The following is a 19,494-nucleotide window of genomic DNA, read 5'->3' on the forward strand; positions in this document are numbered from 1 at the left end:
TTGTGTAAGAAAGAAGGGGAAATAAGAAAAAACATGTATCTTTGCTTATGTGTGTATATATATATATAGATTTAAAATACTATATAAAATATAGTTATACAATATATTCAGTATTTTAAGTATATAAGTATATTTTATTTTAAATTATAAAAGTAATATGTTTTATATTAAATATAATTCTTTTTTGATATTTCATATTGCTCTATCTTCAGATTCATTATTTCCTTCTTCAGTGTTTAATTTGCTATTAATTTCATTCAATAAAATTTCATTTCAAATATTTTTTTCATCTCTTGAAATTCAGTTTTTAATATCTTCCATTTCTTTCCTTAGTGTTTTTGTTTTACTTCACATCCTTGATCACATACTTGATCACATACATCCTTGATCACATATTTCACATCCTTGAAGCATATTTATAATAGCTGTTTTAATATCCCTGTCTGCTGTTGGGTTTGTTTCTGCATTTGTGTTTAAACTCTTTGGGGTCAAATCTTAAATGCCTTTATCCTAAGGCTGATTTAATTCCTTTCTTTAAGCATAGGCCCTCTGTGGTCTCTACTAATGCTCCATGAATTCATCTATGTCTCTCTACTCTGTTGGGAACCTAAAAACTCAGATTCTGCATGAGCTCTGGAAAGTATTTGGCTAATAGCTTCCCAGTAATCATCCTTTTCCTTGAAGTTCTTCTTCCATGCCATCTCGGGGTTTCACCTTATGCATGCACAAGTTAGTTTTTCAGTCTAATGCTCTAGCAGACCCCTGTGCAGATTTCTGTAGCTCCTCCTCTGTACAGTTCCTTTCTCCCGGATTCTCTGTCCCAGAAACCTTAACAGCTTCAGCATCTCAAACTCCAGTTTCTTTCAACTCAACTGAGCAAGATTTCTGGGCTCTGTCTGGGCTCAGTTCTACTCCCTGAACTCCAGTTCACCAATTGCCTCCAGGCTGAAACTGTGCATAAATGGTAGGGCTGATAGCATTTGCTTGCCTTCTCTTAAGGATTGCAGTCCTGTGCTGACTGTTGTCCAGTTTTTCTTTGTGTGATATTCCAGATCCTGATACTTTCTCACAGTCTGAAGTGGAAGTTTTTAAGGGTGTTTAAAGTTGACATCACTGATGAGCAACACAGAATTATTATGTGCCTCTGAATGTGATGCCCTTGGAAGGACACAGTAGCACTATGTATCACTATGTGGACTTCAGTCTGAGCTGACCTTATCATAAGGAAATAGCAAACCCAATATGAGGAACATTCCATTAACCAGGGTGGATGGGGTGCATGGTGTGGGGAGCAGAGGGGTGTGCTGCATTCTGCACAAATGTCAGTGTCTTGAAAGTGAAAACTGAAGAATCGTTCCAGATTAAAGAAAACTGAATTTTGCATTATGTTATCCTGGACTGAATTTCGTGCTTAGGGAGAAAAAGTGCATAAAGAAACATTGGGTCAATTGTTATGAGATATATCCTAGAGCTAAATGGCTATGATCTATGCAACTTATTCTCAAATGGGTCAGGAAAAATATATAGGGAGAAGTGTTAAATGATAAAGCATATAGTAAAAAAGGGTTAACAAATTAGTGAGTCTGGGTAAAAAATATTTTTCTGTGCAACTTTTCTGAAAGTTTGAGAATGTTTACAAATAAAAGTTTTTTTCAAACTTTGGAAAAAAACAATGTACTTTGGAATAATATTTGACAGTGTCCATTAAGCATACATATGTTCTAAGTCCCCAATCCTTTTTAGCTTTCATTTGAAAACAGAATTTTCCTTGAGTTGAAACTAAAGTGTAATAATGTTATACTGTGGTGGTTCTCTAAGTGTGGTCTCCATACCAGCAGTGTCAGCGTCAACTGAGACCCTTTTAGACATGCACATTTTTGCACGTTTCCTGTCCAGACCTACAGAATCAGAAATTCTGGAGTTGGGGCCCAGCAGTATGTAGTTTAACAAGCCGTCCAGGTGATTCTGATGCATGCTATATAGTGGAGGACCCCTGCTCAAGTGAACATACTTTAGGAACTACTGTTGTCTTCAAAAGTACCATTTCTTTCATTTTCAGCTTCTCCAATTTGGGAAATACCTGCTATATGAATGCTATTTTACAATCTCTATTTTCACTCCAATCATTTGCAAATGACTTGCTCAAGCAAGGTATCCCATGGAAGAAAATTCCACTCAATGCACTTATCAGGTAATTGTTACATACTTACTGAGTAACCTCTTAACTATCGATTATAGAATAATGGTGTTTTAGATACTTAAAATTTTATGTGCCATTGTTAGCAGTCCTTAAAATATACCTTCAGTGTTTTGTAAAACCTGCTAAACTTGTCTCTTTTGTTTTATCAGACGCTTTGCACACTTGCTTGTTAAAAAAGATATCTGTAATTCAGAGACCAAAAAAGACTTGCTCAAGAAGGTTAAAAATGCCATTTCAGCTACAGCAGAGAGATTCTCTGGTTATATGCAAAATGTGAGTACTAATTGTTTTTAAATACCTTAGAGATTGGGAAAATAGAAATGATTTTAGTGTGTTACCCAGTTTTAGTTTATCTTATTATTTTATTATTTATCTATTTTTGGCTGTGTTGGGTTTCTGTTGTGGCACATAGATTCTTTGTTGCTGCGCGTGGGCTTTCTCTAGTTATGGCAAACAGGGGCTACTCTACAGTTGAAGTACGCAGGCTTCCCATTGTGATGGCTTCTCTTATTGTGGAGCACGGGCTCTCTAGCACAGGCTCGATAGATGTGATGCATGGACTTAAGCTGCCCCACGGCATGTGTGATCTTAGTTCCCCAGGCCAGGGGTTGAACCAATCTCCCCTGCATTGGCAGGCAGATTCTTAACCCCGGGACCACAAAGGAAGTCCCAGTTTTATTTTAAAATGAGATTTGTGTACATGTGTTCATCACAGGTTGGAAGACTTCCAGTAAGGTTGAATATGACTCTGTGTATTTTATCATTTTAATAATATAGATGTGATTTGCCCCAATGTAGGACCTTAGACTATTTTAGTTACAAAGACTATTTTAGAAAAATGACTTTTTTAAAAAACAAATGAAGGAACGATTCACTTTATTAGTCATGCTAATCTAACTTATAGTTAGGAATGTAAAATCTGTCATTTGTTGTTGTTTTTCACAAAATATGTACCCTGAAGCACTAGAGTAAATCTGACCTTTTTCCACATGTTACTGACTTCCAAGTGCTTTAGTTTTATAGATCACAATGTTACTAACCTATTGTTGTAGCAAGAAATGGTTTGATCTGATTAAGGATATTATACCTTCTTAGGATGCTCATGAATTTTTAAGTCAGTGCTTAGACCAGCTGAAAGAAGATATGGAAAAATTAAATAAAACTTGGAAGACTGAACCTGTTCCTGGAGAAGAAAGTTCACCAGATATTTCAGCTACTAAAGTATACACTTGCCCTGTTATTACTAATTTGGAGTTTGAAGTTCAGCACTCCATCATCTGTAAAGCGTAAGTAATCTCTAAAAAAAAAAACCTCTTTTCCCTTTTAATTCCTTATGGCAGGTAACTGAAACTCTTCTCTGAGAGTGTTAGTTGCTCAGTCATGTCCGACTCTTTGCAACCCCATGGACTGGGACTGTAGCCTGCTAGACTTCTCTGTCCAAACTCTTCTGCTGCTGCTGCTAAGTCACTTCAGTTGTGTCAACTCTGTGCGACCCCATAGACGGCAGCCCACCAGGCTCCCCCGTCCCTGGGATTCTCCAGGCAAGAACACTGGAGTGGGTTGCCATTTACTTCTCCAGCACATGAAGTGAAAAGTGAAAGTGAAGTCACTCAGTCATGTCCGACTCTTAGCGACCTGGACTGCAGCCTACCAGGCTCCTCTATCCATGGGATTTTCCAGGCAAGAGTACTGGAGTGGGGTGCCGTTGCCTTCTCCACCAAACTTGTAATTCTTATCTTCGTTCCTGTGTCATGGGGAAACATGAGTATAAATATCTTTGTTCATTATCTTTATCCTCTATGAAAATGCTTGGTGGGGTGAGAACTAAAGCAAACTTAAATAGTTCGTTAAATGCTTTAGTGCTGACCGAATGGTTAATTTTGCTCTACTTTTTGTGTGTGCCCATGTCCTGAAAATACCCCCTCTTATTAGTTTATTTTGTTGAACCAAATTGTTTTTATTAAAAATGTGTTTTCTATAAAATACTTTATGAATTATTTTTAATTTTTGCAATGCTTTTTAATCTTGTTTATATATGGGGGTTTCCCTGGTGGCTCAGTCAGTAAAGAATCTGCCTGCAATGCAAAAGACGTGGGTTCACTCCCTCCAGATCCTCTGGAGGAGGGCATGGCAACCCACTGTAGTATTTTTGCCTAGAAAATCCCATGGACAGAGGAGCCTGGTGGGCTACAGTCCATGGGGTCGCAGAGAGTCGGACACGACTGAAGCAACTGAACACGCACGCACAGCTCCAAGACCAGAGAGCCAGCACAGTGAGTACCAGCCCAGGACGGGAGACGACCGATGTCCAGCTCTAGCAGTTAGGCAGAGAGGGCAAATTCTCTCCTTCTGTTTATATTAATTATTTTTAAAATAATTTTACTTATTTATTGTTGACTGTCCTGGGTCTTCATTGCTGCACAGACTTTTTATAATTGTGGAGAGCAGGGATTACTCTCCAGGTGCGATGCATGGGCTTCTCATTGCAGTGACTTCTCTTGTTGTGGAGCATGAGCTATAGAGTGCGTGGACTTCAGTAGCTGGGGCATAAGAACTCAAGTCATTGTGTCTCCCTCCCAGGCTCTAGAGCACAGGCTCAATAGTTGGGGCACACTGGCTTAGGGGCATGTGGGGTTTTGGAAAATAAAAAAATTTAAAATTCAGCATTTATCTTTCATGCCTGCATACATATTTGCTCAGTCACTTTAACCATGTCCGACTCTCTGTGACCCTGTGGATTGTAGCCGCCAGGCTACTCTGTCCATGGGATTCTCCAGGCAAGAATACTGGAGTGAGTTGCCATGCCCTCCTCCAGGGGATCTTCCCAACCCAGGGATCGCGCAAGTCTCTCATGTCTCCTGCGTTGACAAGTAGGTTCTTTACCACTAGCGTCACACTTTAAGCCCCTTCTCATGCCTAGTCATGAGAAATTCTTTGGGGGAACACTGTTTCTGAAGTATATTTTTATTTAGTATTGCATAGTTAGGCTTCTGAATTCTTACATTTGTCTTCTTTTATTCTTGCAGATGTGGCGAGATTATTCCCAAAAGAGAACAGTTTAATGACCTCTCCATTGATCTTCCTCGAAGGAAAAAGCCACTCCCTCCTCGTTCAATTCAAGATTCCCTTGATCTTTTCTTTAGAGTAAATACAGTCTTTTGGTATTTTCACATAACTGAATTTTATGTATCATAGATAATTGTATTTGAAGTTGCTTTCTTTAAGGCAGAGTTTGACAAAACACTTGCAGGGGAAACAAATGAGAAATATTTATAAATAGTATTTATTTTTAAAAGCTTAATAGATATGGTTGTTAACTGACTGTAGAAGAAAATTCATTACTCAAGTGGATTATACATCTAACTCAACAGCAAGTGTTTTAGGCAGCCTTAGAAATAAATAATACAGAGTGACGCATGCTAAAATTGGGTAATGCCAATCAAAATTGGAGGCACTAAGCTAGTATACTAAGATCTTAGGAATGAAAAAATACTCTGCTTTTCTTTAGGTTATATGTACCTTGTTAGAAACAGAAAGGGGGAGTCATGTTTGTTTTAGAGCTATAGAGCTATAGATAAATATTTGCATATATGATACACTGCTATAGATATTCTGAAATTTTCTGGGACATAATTGAACTGTTGTGTAGTAGTCCTTATAAAATTGATGGAAATCTGCCAGGATCACCTTTAGTCTATATAATATTGGTTCTTGTTCTGTTGTAGCAAATAGGCAGGGTTATCACTCTTAAGATTCAAAAACAAAAAACCTCTGTTCTTGAAATGATGAAAATTCAGCTCCACTCAAATACTCTGTTTTTCTTTTTTTAAATCATTCCTTACTATTCCTGTTGTTATCACAGAATTTGAATCTTTTCCTGTGTATCTTTACCCCGATTTTTTAAGGATTTCTTGTTTCAGTTTTCTCTAGGTAATGGTATCTGCCCCAAACTTTGGTCCTTTTAGAGCAGTTGTTCTTAGTGGGCTGTCACCAGAAGATTGAGTTCCATTATAAGAAAGGGGTAGAGTTACACCTAACAGACCAGGAATTCCGCCTAACCTGAAGGTGATCTTATCTCTGCTATGGCCAAATGTTAAAATCTGGATATACTCTTAGGAGTGGTTCTTGTGTATCCATGGGGAAAAGGTATCCATGGGGAGTCTGCTACTGTGGTTACTATCATAAATTGAGCTGTTACCGTGGTTAAAAAAAAGGAAATTAGAAATTGTGAAACAGGGCATGATGTTACACTATATGTTGAGGATTAGGTCTTAATTTAGTAAGGCTTGTGATTCTGGACACAAAATTTAAACTGGTTGGAGTTGGGACAGTGCTAATTCATCTTCATACTTCTTTATTTTTCCCTCTTGTCTTTTTAACAGGCAGAAGAACTTGAGTATTCCTGTGAGAAATGTGGTGGGAAGTGTGCTCTTGTCAGGCACAAATTTAACAGGCTACCCAGGTAAGATTAATTGTCTCTTCACTTTTTCTTCTTTAAAGTACTGAAAAATATTAGTGAATAAGTGAGGCTTATCAGATGGATTGGTAAAGAAGGTTAGCAAAGCTAAGGTATGAAGAGGGTAAAGAATGGAAAGCTAGAATTCCCTTGTATGAGAAAGGAAGAGAATTTGGAATGTTGAAAAAGAGAGGGAACCTGAAAGCCCCAAGAAGTTGGCAACAAGAGGATGAGGCTGATGAGATTTTGGAATGATGATAGAAACTAGATAGTAAAGTAAAATTTTAATTCAATAATGTGTAACACTCAGTTAAAATCTGTCATGCTCTAATTTCCCTCTCTTATCCCAAACCTTCAATAAAAATATGCTACAGACACATACACATGTGCATGTGAAAATAAAATAGGAAGAATAATTTTTTTGCAATTTGTGCTATATTTTTTTTCAGAGGGTAAGTTGCTAAGTTTCCTGTAGTCATAAAAATTCTGAATTAGGAAGGAAATTAACTTATACTGTATTATCTGTATAAACAAATATAAAGCCAAACTAGTTAGAAAAAATATGATATGATTGTAGAACAGCTTTCAGTTCTTTCCAAGAATAGATCTCAACCACAAACAAGATTATTATTAACAGTAAGTATTTATGTGGCACTTTGCCTGCAGAGTACTTTGCTTTATTTTAGAAGCTTCAGTTTTCTATGAGTGAATGTGGAGTTTCTGGAACCAGCCCCCTAGGGACTAGTTCTTTTACATTCTGTATCTGGACCTTTCCAGAAAATGAATTTCTTTGAAAGAAATGGCTTTCTAAATCATAGCAGTATTGTGTTGACCATAGTCTGTCTTTTTCCTTAAGAGACTTACTCTTTCCTATTTGTGAGTGTTTTAAGACAAGAGAACATTAGTCACTCAGTCATGTCTGACTCTCTGCGACCCCATTGACTGTAGCCTGCCAGGCTCCTCTGTCCATGGAATTCTCCAGGCAAGAATGCTGGAGTGGGTAGCCATGCCCTTCTCCAGGGAATCTTCCTAACCCAGGGATTGAATCTGGGTCTCCCACATTGCAGGCAACTCTTTACTGTCTGAGTCACCAGGGAAGCCCAAGCTGTCAAGGAAGGCGAGAGAGTCGGGGGAATAAATCTTAAGGAAAAGGATTGATTGTTACCAGCTGTCACTAACTAAGGAAATCAGTCAAGACTTTGTGTCATAAATCCTAATTACTGGACTTGCTGTATTTTTGTTCATTTCAGTATTAAACCAGTCTGTTTTATTCTTGAAGGCCCTGGTATCTTTGTCAAATCTGTTCATTTGTAGTCCACCTCACCTTTACAGATGAGTGATAATTTGACTGTTTCATATTACCTTTTATTTTAATGGGATCATTTGAAAGTTTAGTCAAAATATTTGACATTTGACATTCATCTTAGTCTCTTCACATCAGTTGGATTCTTGTACTCTCTCAAGTTGTGATTTTGAAGGCTATGAATTCTAGCATACTTTTAAAAGAGAAATAGAGTCAGTAACTTCAGTTTATGGATTTTTGACTTTATGGTTTCTTTGGTGAAGGTATATACAGTAAGAAAGGAAACAGTTTTCCAAAAACGGTATTCCCATAGGTGTTCTGAAATTCAGTTTTGAAAGTGTTCTTGTGGGCTGTGAAATATGTTTAGTCTATCAGACAGAGATTATATTCTTTATTAGAGGTAAAAAGGTTACTACAGTAGTAATTTAAAAAAACCACAGTGCTGAAAGCCTTTTCAGATCCACAAACCAGATTGGGCATGTACATTTTATAGAACTTTTTTTGAATGTGGAGAAAACTTTGTTTCTCTCTTTTCTCTAGAGAAAAGAATAGTTCTCATCAAAAGTCATCTTAAAAAAGTTTCACTATCAAATATAAGGGCTGTTTAACATTTAAATTACCATCTATGGTTATATAGTAGTAATGTTAGTCCCTCAATTGTGTCTGACTCTTTGCGATCCCACGGACTGTAGCCTGCCAGGCTCCTATGTCCATGGGATTCTCCAGGCAAGAATACTGAAGTGTACAAAGGAAACTATAAGCAAGGTGAAAAGACAGCCCTCAGATTGGGAGAAAATAATAGCAAATGAAGCAACAGACAAACGATTAATCTCAAAAATATACAAGTAGCTCTTGCAGGTCAATTCCAGAAAAATAAATGACCCAATCAAAAAATGGGCCAAAGAACTAAACAGACATTTCTCCAAAGAAGACATAGAGATGGCTAACAAACACATGAAAAGATGCTCAACATCACTCATTATCAGAGAAATGCAAATCAAAGCCACAATGAGGTACCATTACACGCCAGTCAGGATGGCTGCTATCCAAAAGTCTACAAGCAATAAATGCTGGAGAGGGTGTGGAGGAAAGGGAACCCTCTTACACTGTTGGAGGGAATGCAAACTAGTACAGCCTCCATAGAGAACAGTGTGGAGATTTCTTAAACTGGACATAGAACTGCCATATGACCCAGCAATACCACTTCTGGGCATACACACTGAGGAAACCAGATCTGAAAGAGACACGTGCACCCCAATGTTCATCGCAGCACTGTTTATAATAGCCAGGACATGGAAGCAACCTAGATGCCCATCAGCAGATGAATGGATAAGGAAGCTGTGGTACATATACACCATGGAATATTACTCAGCCATTAAAAAGAATACATTTGAATCAGTTCTAATGAGATGGATGAAACTGGAGCCCATTATACAGAGTGAAGTAAGCCAGAAAGATAAAGACCAATACAGTATACTAACACATATATATGGAATTTAGAAAGATGGTAACAATAACCCTATATGCAAAACAGAAAAAGAGACACAGATATACAGAACAGACTTTTGGACTCTGTGGGAGAAGGCGAGGGTGGGATGTTTCGAGAGAACAGCATGGAAACATGTATATTATCTAGGGTGACACAGACCACCAGCCCAGGTTGGCTGCATGAGACAAGTGCTTGGGCCTGGTGCACCGGGAAGACCCAGAGGGATCGGGTGGAGAGGGAGGTCGGAGGGGGGATCAGGATGGGGAATACATGTAAATCCATGGCTGATTCATGTCAATGTATGACAAAAACCACTACAATATTGTAAAGTAATTAGCCTCCAACTAATAAAAAAATAAATGGGGAAAAAAAAAAGAATACTGAAGTGGACTGCCATTCCCTTCTCCAGGGGATCTTTTTGACCCAGGGATCAAACCTGGGTCACCTATGTTGCAGGTGGATTCTTTACTGTTTGAGCTACAGGGAAGACCCTTATGGTTATATAACATCCATTTTTTGATAAACTATATAACACTGAAGTAAATAGTTTAAGGATTTGACCTAGTATCAATACAGTATTTTAAAATTCCCTTTTCTTGTCCGATATGTTTTGGTTTAAAAGATGCTTGCTCCTTGGAAGAAAAGTCATGACCAACCTAGACAGCATATTAAAAAGCAGAGACATTACTTTGCCAACAAAGGTCCGTCTAGTCAAAGCTATGGTTTTTCCAGTAGTCATGTATGGGTGTGAGAGTTGGACTATAAAGAAAGCTCAGCACTAAAGAATTGATGCTTTTGAACTGTGATGTTGGAGAACACTCTTGAGAGTCCCTTGAACTCCAAGCAGATCCAACCAGTCCATCCTAAAGGAAATCAGCCCTGAATATTCATTGGAAGGACTGGTGCTGAAGCTGAAACTCCAATACTTTGGCCACCTGATGCGTAGAACTGACTCATTTGAAAAGACCCTGATGCTGGGAAAGATTGAAGGCAGGAGGAGAAGGGGACAACAGAGGATGAGATGGTTGGATGGCATCACCGACTCAATGGATATGAGTTTGAGTAAACTCCGGGAGTTGGTGATGGACAGGGAGGCCTGGCATGCTGCAGTCCATGGTGTCGCAAAGAGTCGGACACAACTGAGGGACTGAACTGAACTGATGTTTTGATTTTTTTCTGGTGACATTATTTTACCCAAACCTCCCAATTAATAATATCTACCCAGTGCCTGTGTTTTATTTTTATTTGTGTTCTTAGTATCTAGCACAATGCCTAGCACATGGCAGGTATTCAGTAAATGTTGTTTGACAGATCTTTAACTTGGCCTATTGTAGTCTTTGAATCAAAAGCTGTCTGACATGGTTAGTTAAGTGATCTCTTGTTAGCTATAAAAGAGCTACTACCTCTGTTATATTCAAACTAGTAATGTCATCATCTTCTGTTTTTCAGAATCCTCATTCTTCATTTGAAACGATATAGCTTCAATGTTGCTCTCTCACTTAACAACAAGATTGGGCAGCAAGTCATCATTCCAAGATACCTGACCCTCTCATCTCATTGCACTGAAAATACGAAACCACCCTTTAACCTTGGTTGGAGTGCACAGATGGCAGTGTAAGTCCTTGAGAATTTCTTTCCCTTTTGAAGTAGAAAGACTTTTTACTATCTGATCAGAAGAATGACTGAATTAGATAACACGACTCCAGGTAAAATCATACCAACAAGGAGATTTTAATTTTGCTTTATTTGAGGATTCTGTGCTAAATTACTATGTGATTTCAGTAATTGAAAAAATGCTTTAATAATAACTTTCAATGTGCATTAATTGCCTTTCATAATAAATTACCTTTTTAGGGAGTACTCCTTACTCTCTTAGATCACTGGAAGACAGTTTTTTTTGTTTTTTGTTTTCATTTATTTTAGTTGGAGGCTAATTACTTTACAGTATTGTAGTGGGTTTTGTCATACATTGACATGAATGGAAGACAGTTTTATACATTTGAGGAATACAAACCAAATTTGCATGGTCTTAAGAGTCCCCTGAACACTAAAAATACCAATTCCTGGGTTTGTTCCCTAGAAGTTCTGTTTCAGCAAAGCTGATATAGGACTGGGGAATCAGTATTTTTATTTTATTTATTTATTTTTTGAATCAATATTTTTAATGAATGCCTTTGCTGACTCTTTAAGAGTATGCAAACTTAAGAAACAGTATATTAAATATTATGCTGGGACCTTTAAAATAGATTATGTCTTCATAAAAGTATTATTACCAGTTTGAGCAAAGAACTTCAATGGTGCCTTAAAATTTTTCCATGAGAAAAGAAGTAACTTCTTATTTTATCATCATGAATCCTGGGAAAACCTTAAGATTTCTTCAGATGTTGCTTTTACCTCTGCATACTTGCATTACTTTGAGCCATATGTTGTAGTTCCATTTTATACTTACACACTACGTGATAAACATTTGCTAAAATGAATTGATGAAGTTTTGTAAAAATTATTTCCCTTTTGGATTAATAATTGAAATATATTCTACATCATATAGGTTTACACTGAACGCCTCACTGAGTCAGTAACATGTTCCCAGAGAGTCATTGTTTCTGGATATTCTCTTATGGCCTTTCTTTAGAATGGATGTTTTTGCTTGATGCAAACTGCCCTCTACTGGTAGAGCTAGTATTCTTTCTGGCAATATTACCATTTCATACGATTAGCCAAGGCTCTTTACGATCACAGGCCTGAAACTGGGCTCTCTGACTGTACAATTTTTAATACCTTTGAGACTTTGGACAAATTCCTTGACCTGTCTGTAGGGAAAATAACAGAGTAGTTGTGAGCTTTAAATGAGGTAATACGTATGAGTTTTTATTATAGTGCCTGACATCTAGTAAGTCCTCAATAAATGAGAGCTGTTACTATTTTATTGCTTAAAAGAACTGAGACAAAGAGAATTTCCCAAGTTGTTGTTTTCTTGTTGTATCAGTATTTGACTTCATTTCCAATGTTATTTATTTAGATCAGTAGATAAGGCAAAGCCTAGAGAAAGTGTTTTGTTTTCTCTTTTGGCCTCTATTATTAGTTGAAAAGTATAATTGTTTGCTTTTCAAGAGGATATATAAAGGACTGTAATACAGGATAATTCATTCTATAAGTTAAGTGTATATTTTTTTAGTAATGTAATTATATACATTATATATTTTCTAATTTTCTGATAGTTCTAGACCATTGAAAGCCTCTCAAATGGTGAATTCCTGCATCACCAGCCCTTCTACACCTTCAAAGTGAGTTATATTTCTTGTGTACCCAAAATTTGTATTTTTAAGGATTTGGCTTACCCTAATTTCCAAGATTATCCCCTCCCCTTTTCATATTGTTTCTCTTTTTGCATGATAACTGCTCTGCATTACTATATTTTGGAATTTTCCTAAATCTGCTTTGAACTGTAAGTAGGGTATATTAAGTTTTAACACTGAAGCAAGTTCTGATGATCCTCTCAAAATTTTGCTTTAAAACTTCTTAGATCATCTTTTGTATGTAATATTTTCATCCTACAACTCTAGAAATTGACTGATGACAAAGAATTTTAAGGATTGAAGGTTTAAAGTAACCCTTACTGGTATAAAAAGCACCATTCTTCAAATACATGCATGGAGATCTCAAAATATCTTTTCACATGTTGCTAACTAGTGTGGGACTTCTTATCTTAGACACTGAACTGGAGCCATTCTGAAAGGGGACAGGAAAACAAATACATACTAGAATGTAGCTATTCTACAAATATTTTATATATTTTTGCTTCAGACCAGAAGTTTGTCCAAGAAGGAGACAAACACTATTTTTTTTTAATATACCTCCTCTATGATTTGACTAGAACTACAGTTCCTGATTAGACATTTCTAAATGACTTGGTTGTCATTTGACTTTAAAACTAGTTTTTCTAAAGAGTTGATGTCCCAAAGTACTTTTAGAAAAGAGACACTTTTGTTGTTTAAGGGCTTTTGGGGGGCTTATATAACCATAAAATGACATTTGGGAACTGCTATTTTCTTTTCCTCCTGTTAATTATTTTTCAGTGCAATTAGAACCAGATGACTAACTGACTAGAAATGTGACATGGTACCGATATGAATACTCTTGCCCGTTCTCAAGATACAAATGAGCAATACCACTTGGCTGCTTAGAAAGTGAGCAAGTGATGCCTTTACAGGATGAATATTTTTCCTTACTACAGGCAAGCTGCCTTCTGTGAATATAGTAACTATTAATGGAATGCACTCTTTATGTACCAAATCACTATAGTTTCAAGAAAGAGATGGTTTCATTGGGCATCATTATACTTGGCATGGTCAATCTGTTCTCCAGGGTCTTACTGGTATGAGAATTTGAGAGTTGGTCAATAAAGATGATTAGGCCCTAGAAGACCTGTCATGCCGATCAAACTTAAAAGAGGCTGAATTATAAACCAAAATACCATTGGTTCTTCTGTAATATTCTTTGTCACATTTGACCCTGGTATATTAGCAGCCAGGTGTCACCCTCCTTCAGCAAAGAATCTACATAGATAAATAAATAAACGGTATGTTCAGTTTTGCTTGGTGAGCATGGAATCAGAAATGAAGAATTAAGATGGCTAATTGGCTTTTTCGAAGTTATATTAAAAACTCTTTTTAAATACATATTGGGAGGCTATTGAAGTGTTCAGGCTGAAGTGCAGTGATTCCCTGACTGCTCTCAGCCAAAGACCATGGTTGGGCTTATCGCTGACCACTTGCCTCTTTTCTTTGATCTACATTGCTACGCATCCTCCTGGTTTCCACTGTGGCCTCTTGTTTCTTGATGCCATCATTCTATATGTTTATTTATAGTTTTCACATTTAGATTATTGCATTTTCTAACTTCCATTTGACATTTTTTTTTAGTATAGCATATGAATTTATGTTAACCTTCATCAAAGAAAGTTTGTGCTTTTTTACCTTTACCACTTTTTCCTTTAGTTTATTTTTGGCTCACTTAGAAGACAACACAGTAACACCTTACTTATCTAGTATCATTGAAAAATATTATTTCATATTCCAAATAAATGAATTTTTATATGATTGAAGCTTGCCTTTTAAAACATTGCCTTTTTAATTTTAATCTTCAAAATGTTTTAACCATTTTAGATGGTTATATCTCTGTAACCTTGCAGAATTCCTTATATTATTAAATGAAATACACTGAAGATAATTTAAATATATTGTAATGACTTAGAACCAGCATTGTAAGTATCCATTATTACACTGTGTTTTAATATAGTAATGCCCTCAGAGGCTCTTAAGTCTTATGAGACAGTTTGCCTTTACATTAAATTACTTTATAGTTCTTTATTGTCCTTTTGGTGGTTATTCTCTCTCATTTCTTAGCTCTCATTTCTTGATGAACTTGCTACATTATTCTGTTCACCATTTCCTGGGGAAGAAGGGTCCCTGTTTAAAGAGTAAAGTTCATTAGCTTTGAAACTACTGCCTTCCTCAGAAGCTTTTTTTTTTTTTTACCTTTTGAGTCTCTCTGTTCTAGAAGGTAGAGGTTGCCAGAAGTTGGACGTGCATATAAATGGATAAGTGGAATGTTACTGTTAATTTCAAAGTACATGAATCATAATTTAAAAGAGCAAAAACTAGTCCTCATACACTCTGTTGTCAAAAACATATATTCATTGCTATATCTGCATGCATTCTAGTAGAGTACTTGCTTTATAAAGACAGTGACAAACTTCTTTGGAGTTGATCATTAAAAGAAAAAAGGCACGAAGTGATTGGTTTACTGATAATATGAAATAGCATAAGAGTTGTCTGATTTTCAAAGCATGGCTCTTTTGGAGTAGGGCAAAGGTAATGCTTAAATATACCTCTTGATATTTTTTTTTCTCTGTTAAATCATTCTCCTTAATGGAAAAACTTTTTGTTTTATTTTGATATTTATACTTCAAAGAAATAACAAGGACAAATATTTACTTATCACTTACATACAGTTGTCTGTTTGTTTGTTTCTCTTAAATTATAGGAATTTCACCTTCAAATCCAAGACCTCCTTAGCTTTATGCCTTGATTCAGACAGTGAAGATGAGCTTAAACGCTCTGTGGCCCTTAGCCAGAGACTTTGTGAAATGTCAGGCAGTGAACAGCAGCAGGAGGACCTGGAAAAAGTAAGTGATTTCTTATCAAAGTATCTGGCTGTATAAACAAATGCCTTTCGTAAGCAACATGGGCAAACTTAATAAATACATATAATAGATCATAAATTTAATGCACCTGTTCAAACACTGAGTGTGATGTTTGTAGCTATAAAACTTGTGTGTTTAAACATGGATTGAGACTTTTTTTTAATTGAGGTATAATTGACATAAAACATGAGATTAGTTTCAGCTGTATAACATGATGATATATTTGTGTATATTGATTACAAAATGATCACCACAAGAAATCTATTTAACATTATCACCATACTTATTTACCAAAAAAATTTTTTTTCTTGTGAGGGAGGACTTTTCAGATGTACTTAGCAACTTTCAAATATGCAATACAATATTATTAACTGTAAATTACATCCCCATGACTTATTTTATAACTGGAAATTTGTACTTTTTTGCTCCTCACCGATTTCATTGACTCCCTAGTCCTCACCTCTGGCAGCCACCGTCTGTTCTCTGTATCTGTGGGCTTAGTTTCTTTGTTTTTTTAGATTATACATGAAAATGAAATCATACAGTGTTTATCTTCCTCTCTATGTAACTTATTTCCCTCAGGGTCCTTCAATGATGTCACAAATGGCAAAATTTCATTCTTTTTCAGTTTTTTCATGGTTGAATAATGTTCCATCGTGTGTGTGCATGCACACTTAAACACACACTCATTTCACATCTTCTTTATCCATTCATCCATCAGTAGAAACTTAGGTTGCTTCCAAGATAAGATACTTTAAGAAATGAAAGTTGTTGTAAATAAATAGCTTCCTCCTATTAATATTAATCTTCAGAGCTACTTTTACATGTGCTGTGTGTGCTTAATCACTCATTCATGTCCAACTCTTTACGACCCCCTTGGACTGTAGCCTACCTGGCTCCTCTGTCCATGGGTAATCTCCAGGCAAGAATACTGGAGTAGGTTGCCATGCCGTCCTCCAGGGGATCTTTAACCCAGGGATTGAACCCAGGTCTCCCGCATTACAGGCAGATTCTTTACCATCTGAGCCACCAGGTCCTCAAATAATTACTTGCATTATTTTTATACTAATTATTAATATGAGGAAACCATAGTAAATATTTTAACATCAACAGGCCAACTAGGTAATCTAAAAGTTTGATGGGTGTGAAGGCACAACTTACAGCATCTTCAGTCTTGACACATAATAATGATAGTTAACATTTTTGAAGATATAAGCTTTTCTAGGAGTTTGCATCATCTCATGCAACTGATTTTAAACCTCATTTCAGTAAAATAGCAATTATTTCAGTAGTTATTTTTTGTTCAGACTGTTTCCTGTCTTTAAAGCTAGAGGTAGTTTGTGGTTGCTGACCTTGAGTGAGAAATGACAAAGTGAAAAATTCTCCCAGAAATCAGAGAAATTTATACAGAAAATAACTTCTAAGTATTTACAAAATCTTTATAGTTTTTATCTTTTTCATCTATTCAAAAAAAAAGGAATGAGAGCTACCCACATTTTAAAAAGAATGATAAGTTTAGTGACAGAATATTTACAGTGTGATCCATGTATATCTGGAAAAAATACACCAGAAACACTTAAATATCTCTTGAGTGGTAGATTTTGAATGAAATTATTTTTATGTAATTTCCAAATGTATACAAAGAATGTACTTAACATTTATTATAATCAAGCAAGTGAACATGTATCTTTATGTAGTTAGTACATAAAGAATTAAAAGAAAATTAGGCTTCCCAGTGAGTTTATTTATTGGTTATTAGTTGGTAAACAACCCAAAGCATCAAAGAAAGGAAACTTTGGGAATTCCCTGGCAGATGAGTGGTTAGATTTCCACGCTTCCATTGCAGAGGGCATGGAACTAAGATCCCACATGCCACATGGCGCAGCCAGAAAAAGAAAAAAGAAAGGAAACTTTAGAAATAAACATATCACTTTAAACTCTAGGATTGCTGTATTTGTAGGCATTCTATTTTCTTCTAAAACCAGTTCTGTTCTTCAGGATTCAAAATCATGCAGAATGGAACCTGAGAAGTCTGAATTGGAACACTCAGGATTTGACGGAATGAGTGAAGAGGAGCTTCTAGCAGCTGTTTTAGAGATAAGTAAGAGAGAAGCTTCACCATCTCTCAGTCATGAAGATGATGATAAACCAACCAGCAGCCCTGATACCGGATTTGCAGAAGATGATATTCAAGAAATGCCTGAAAATCCAGACTCTGTGGAAACTGAGAAGCCGAAGACAATCACAGAGCCTGGTAGGTTTAACAAAGATAAACATCTGTTAAATAAGACACAACTGTTTTAAAAGCTTTATAATAGCAAATGACTTCTACATAATGGGAGATGAGATGGATCTGTATAATGAAGCTATAATATTTGTATGCTCTTTCTCTTTTTTTTCTAACAGAAATGAGAAGTGAATATTGTGAGTTAGTGTCAGAGGCTAGTAGTAGAGTATTCCTTGTCCCTTTAGGTGTCAGTTCAGTTCAGTTCAGTCGCTCAGTCATGTCCAACTCTTTGTGACCCCATGAACCACAGCACACCAGGCCTCCCTGTCCATCACCAACTCCTGGAGTCCACCCAAACCCATGTCCATTGAGTCGATGATGCCATCCGACCATCTCATCCTCTGTTGTCCTTCTCCTCCTGCCCTCAATCTTTCCCAGCATCAGGGTCTTTTCAAATGAGTCAGCTCTTTACATCAAATGGCCAAAGTATTGGAGTTGCAGCTTCAAAATCAGTCCTACCAATGGACACCCAGGACCGATCTCCTTTAGGATGGACTGGTTGGATCTCCTTGAAATCCAAGGGACTCTCAAGAGTCTTTTCCAACACCACAGTTCAAAAGCATCAATTCTTCGGCAGTCAGCTTTCTTTGTAGTCCAACTCTTACATCCATACATGACCACTGGAAGAACCATAGCCTTGACTAGACGGACCTTTGTTGACAAAGTAATGTCTCTGCTTTTTAATATGCTGTCTAGGTTGGTCATAACTTTCTTTCCAAGGAGTAAGTGTTTTTCAGTTTCATGGCTGCAGTCACCATCTGCAGTGATTTTAGAGCCCAGAAAAATAAAGTCAGCCATTGTTTCCACTGTTTCCCCATCTATTTGCCATGAAGTGATGAGACTGTATGCCATGATCTTAGTTTTCTGAATGTTGAGCTTTAAGCCAACTTTTTCACTCTCCTCTTCCACTTTCATCAAGAGACTCTTTAGTTCTTCACTTTCTGCCCTAAGGGTGGTGTCATCTGCATATCTGAGGTTATTGATATTTCTCCCTGCAGTCTTGATTCCAGCTTGTGCTTCTTCCAGCCCAGCGTTTCTCATGATGTACTCTGCATAGAAGTTAAATAGGCAGGGTGACAATATACAGCCTTGACGTACTCCTTTTCCTATATGGAACCAGTCTGTTGTTCCATGTCCAGTTCTAACTGTTGCTTCCTGACCTGCATACAGGTTTCTCAAGAGGCAGGTAAGGTGGTCTGGTATTCCCATCTCTTGAAGAATTTTCCACAGTTTATTGTGATCCACACAGTCAAAGGCTTTGGCATAATCAGTAAAGCAGAAATAGATATTTTTCTGGAACTCTCTTGCTTTTTTGATGATCCAGCAGCTATAGATGTACATCAAAAGAAAAGTTGGTATTCCTGCATTTAAAAATTGTTTGTGTCAGTTTTTGGTCACTTTTTTCTTACCACTTCTCTCAGAAATTTGTGTAATTCTTTCTTCATTTTTTTCATATCTGAACTTATACCAAGTTTTAATGTATAAATCAAGTTCTCCATTCTTCTTTGGGTTTATCCCTTTAAAATGGTGGAAAGACCACTGAACTAAGAGAGC

General features: G+C 36.7%; 1 protein-coding gene across 7 annotated transcripts in view; it reads left to right on the forward strand.

The window, feature by feature from the left end:
- Nucleotides 1–19,494, forward strand: part of USP37 (ubiquitin specific peptidase 37) — an 89,159-nt gene that overhangs the window by 50,958 nt on the left and 18,707 nt on the right. For 6 of the 7 annotated variants that reach the window (XM_061148744.1, XM_061148748.1, XM_061148747.1 and 3 more), the window contains 9 exons: nt 2,060–2,191; nt 2,350–2,473; nt 3,296–3,486; nt 5,227–5,344; nt 6,583–6,662; nt 10,898–11,062; nt 12,667–12,732; nt 15,494–15,635; nt 17,652–17,907. In XM_061148744.1, the coding sequence (XP_061004727.1) occupies nt 2,060–2,191; nt 2,350–2,473; nt 3,296–3,486; nt 5,227–5,344; nt 6,583–6,662; nt 10,898–11,062; nt 12,667–12,732; nt 15,494–15,635; nt 17,652–17,907 (1,274 nt within the window). The remainder of the gene's footprint in view (nt 1–2,059; nt 2,192–2,349; nt 2,474–3,295; nt 3,487–5,226; nt 5,345–6,582; nt 6,663–10,897; nt 11,063–12,666; nt 12,733–15,493; nt 15,636–17,651; nt 17,908–19,494) is intronic. The other variant, XM_061148750.1, reaches the window with a different exon arrangement.

Source organism: Dama dama, chromosome 8 (genome assembly GCF_033118175.1).
Source record: "Dama dama isolate Ldn47 chromosome 8, ASM3311817v1, whole genome shotgun sequence".
NCBI lineage: Eukaryota > Metazoa > Chordata > Mammalia > Artiodactyla > Cervidae > Dama > Dama dama.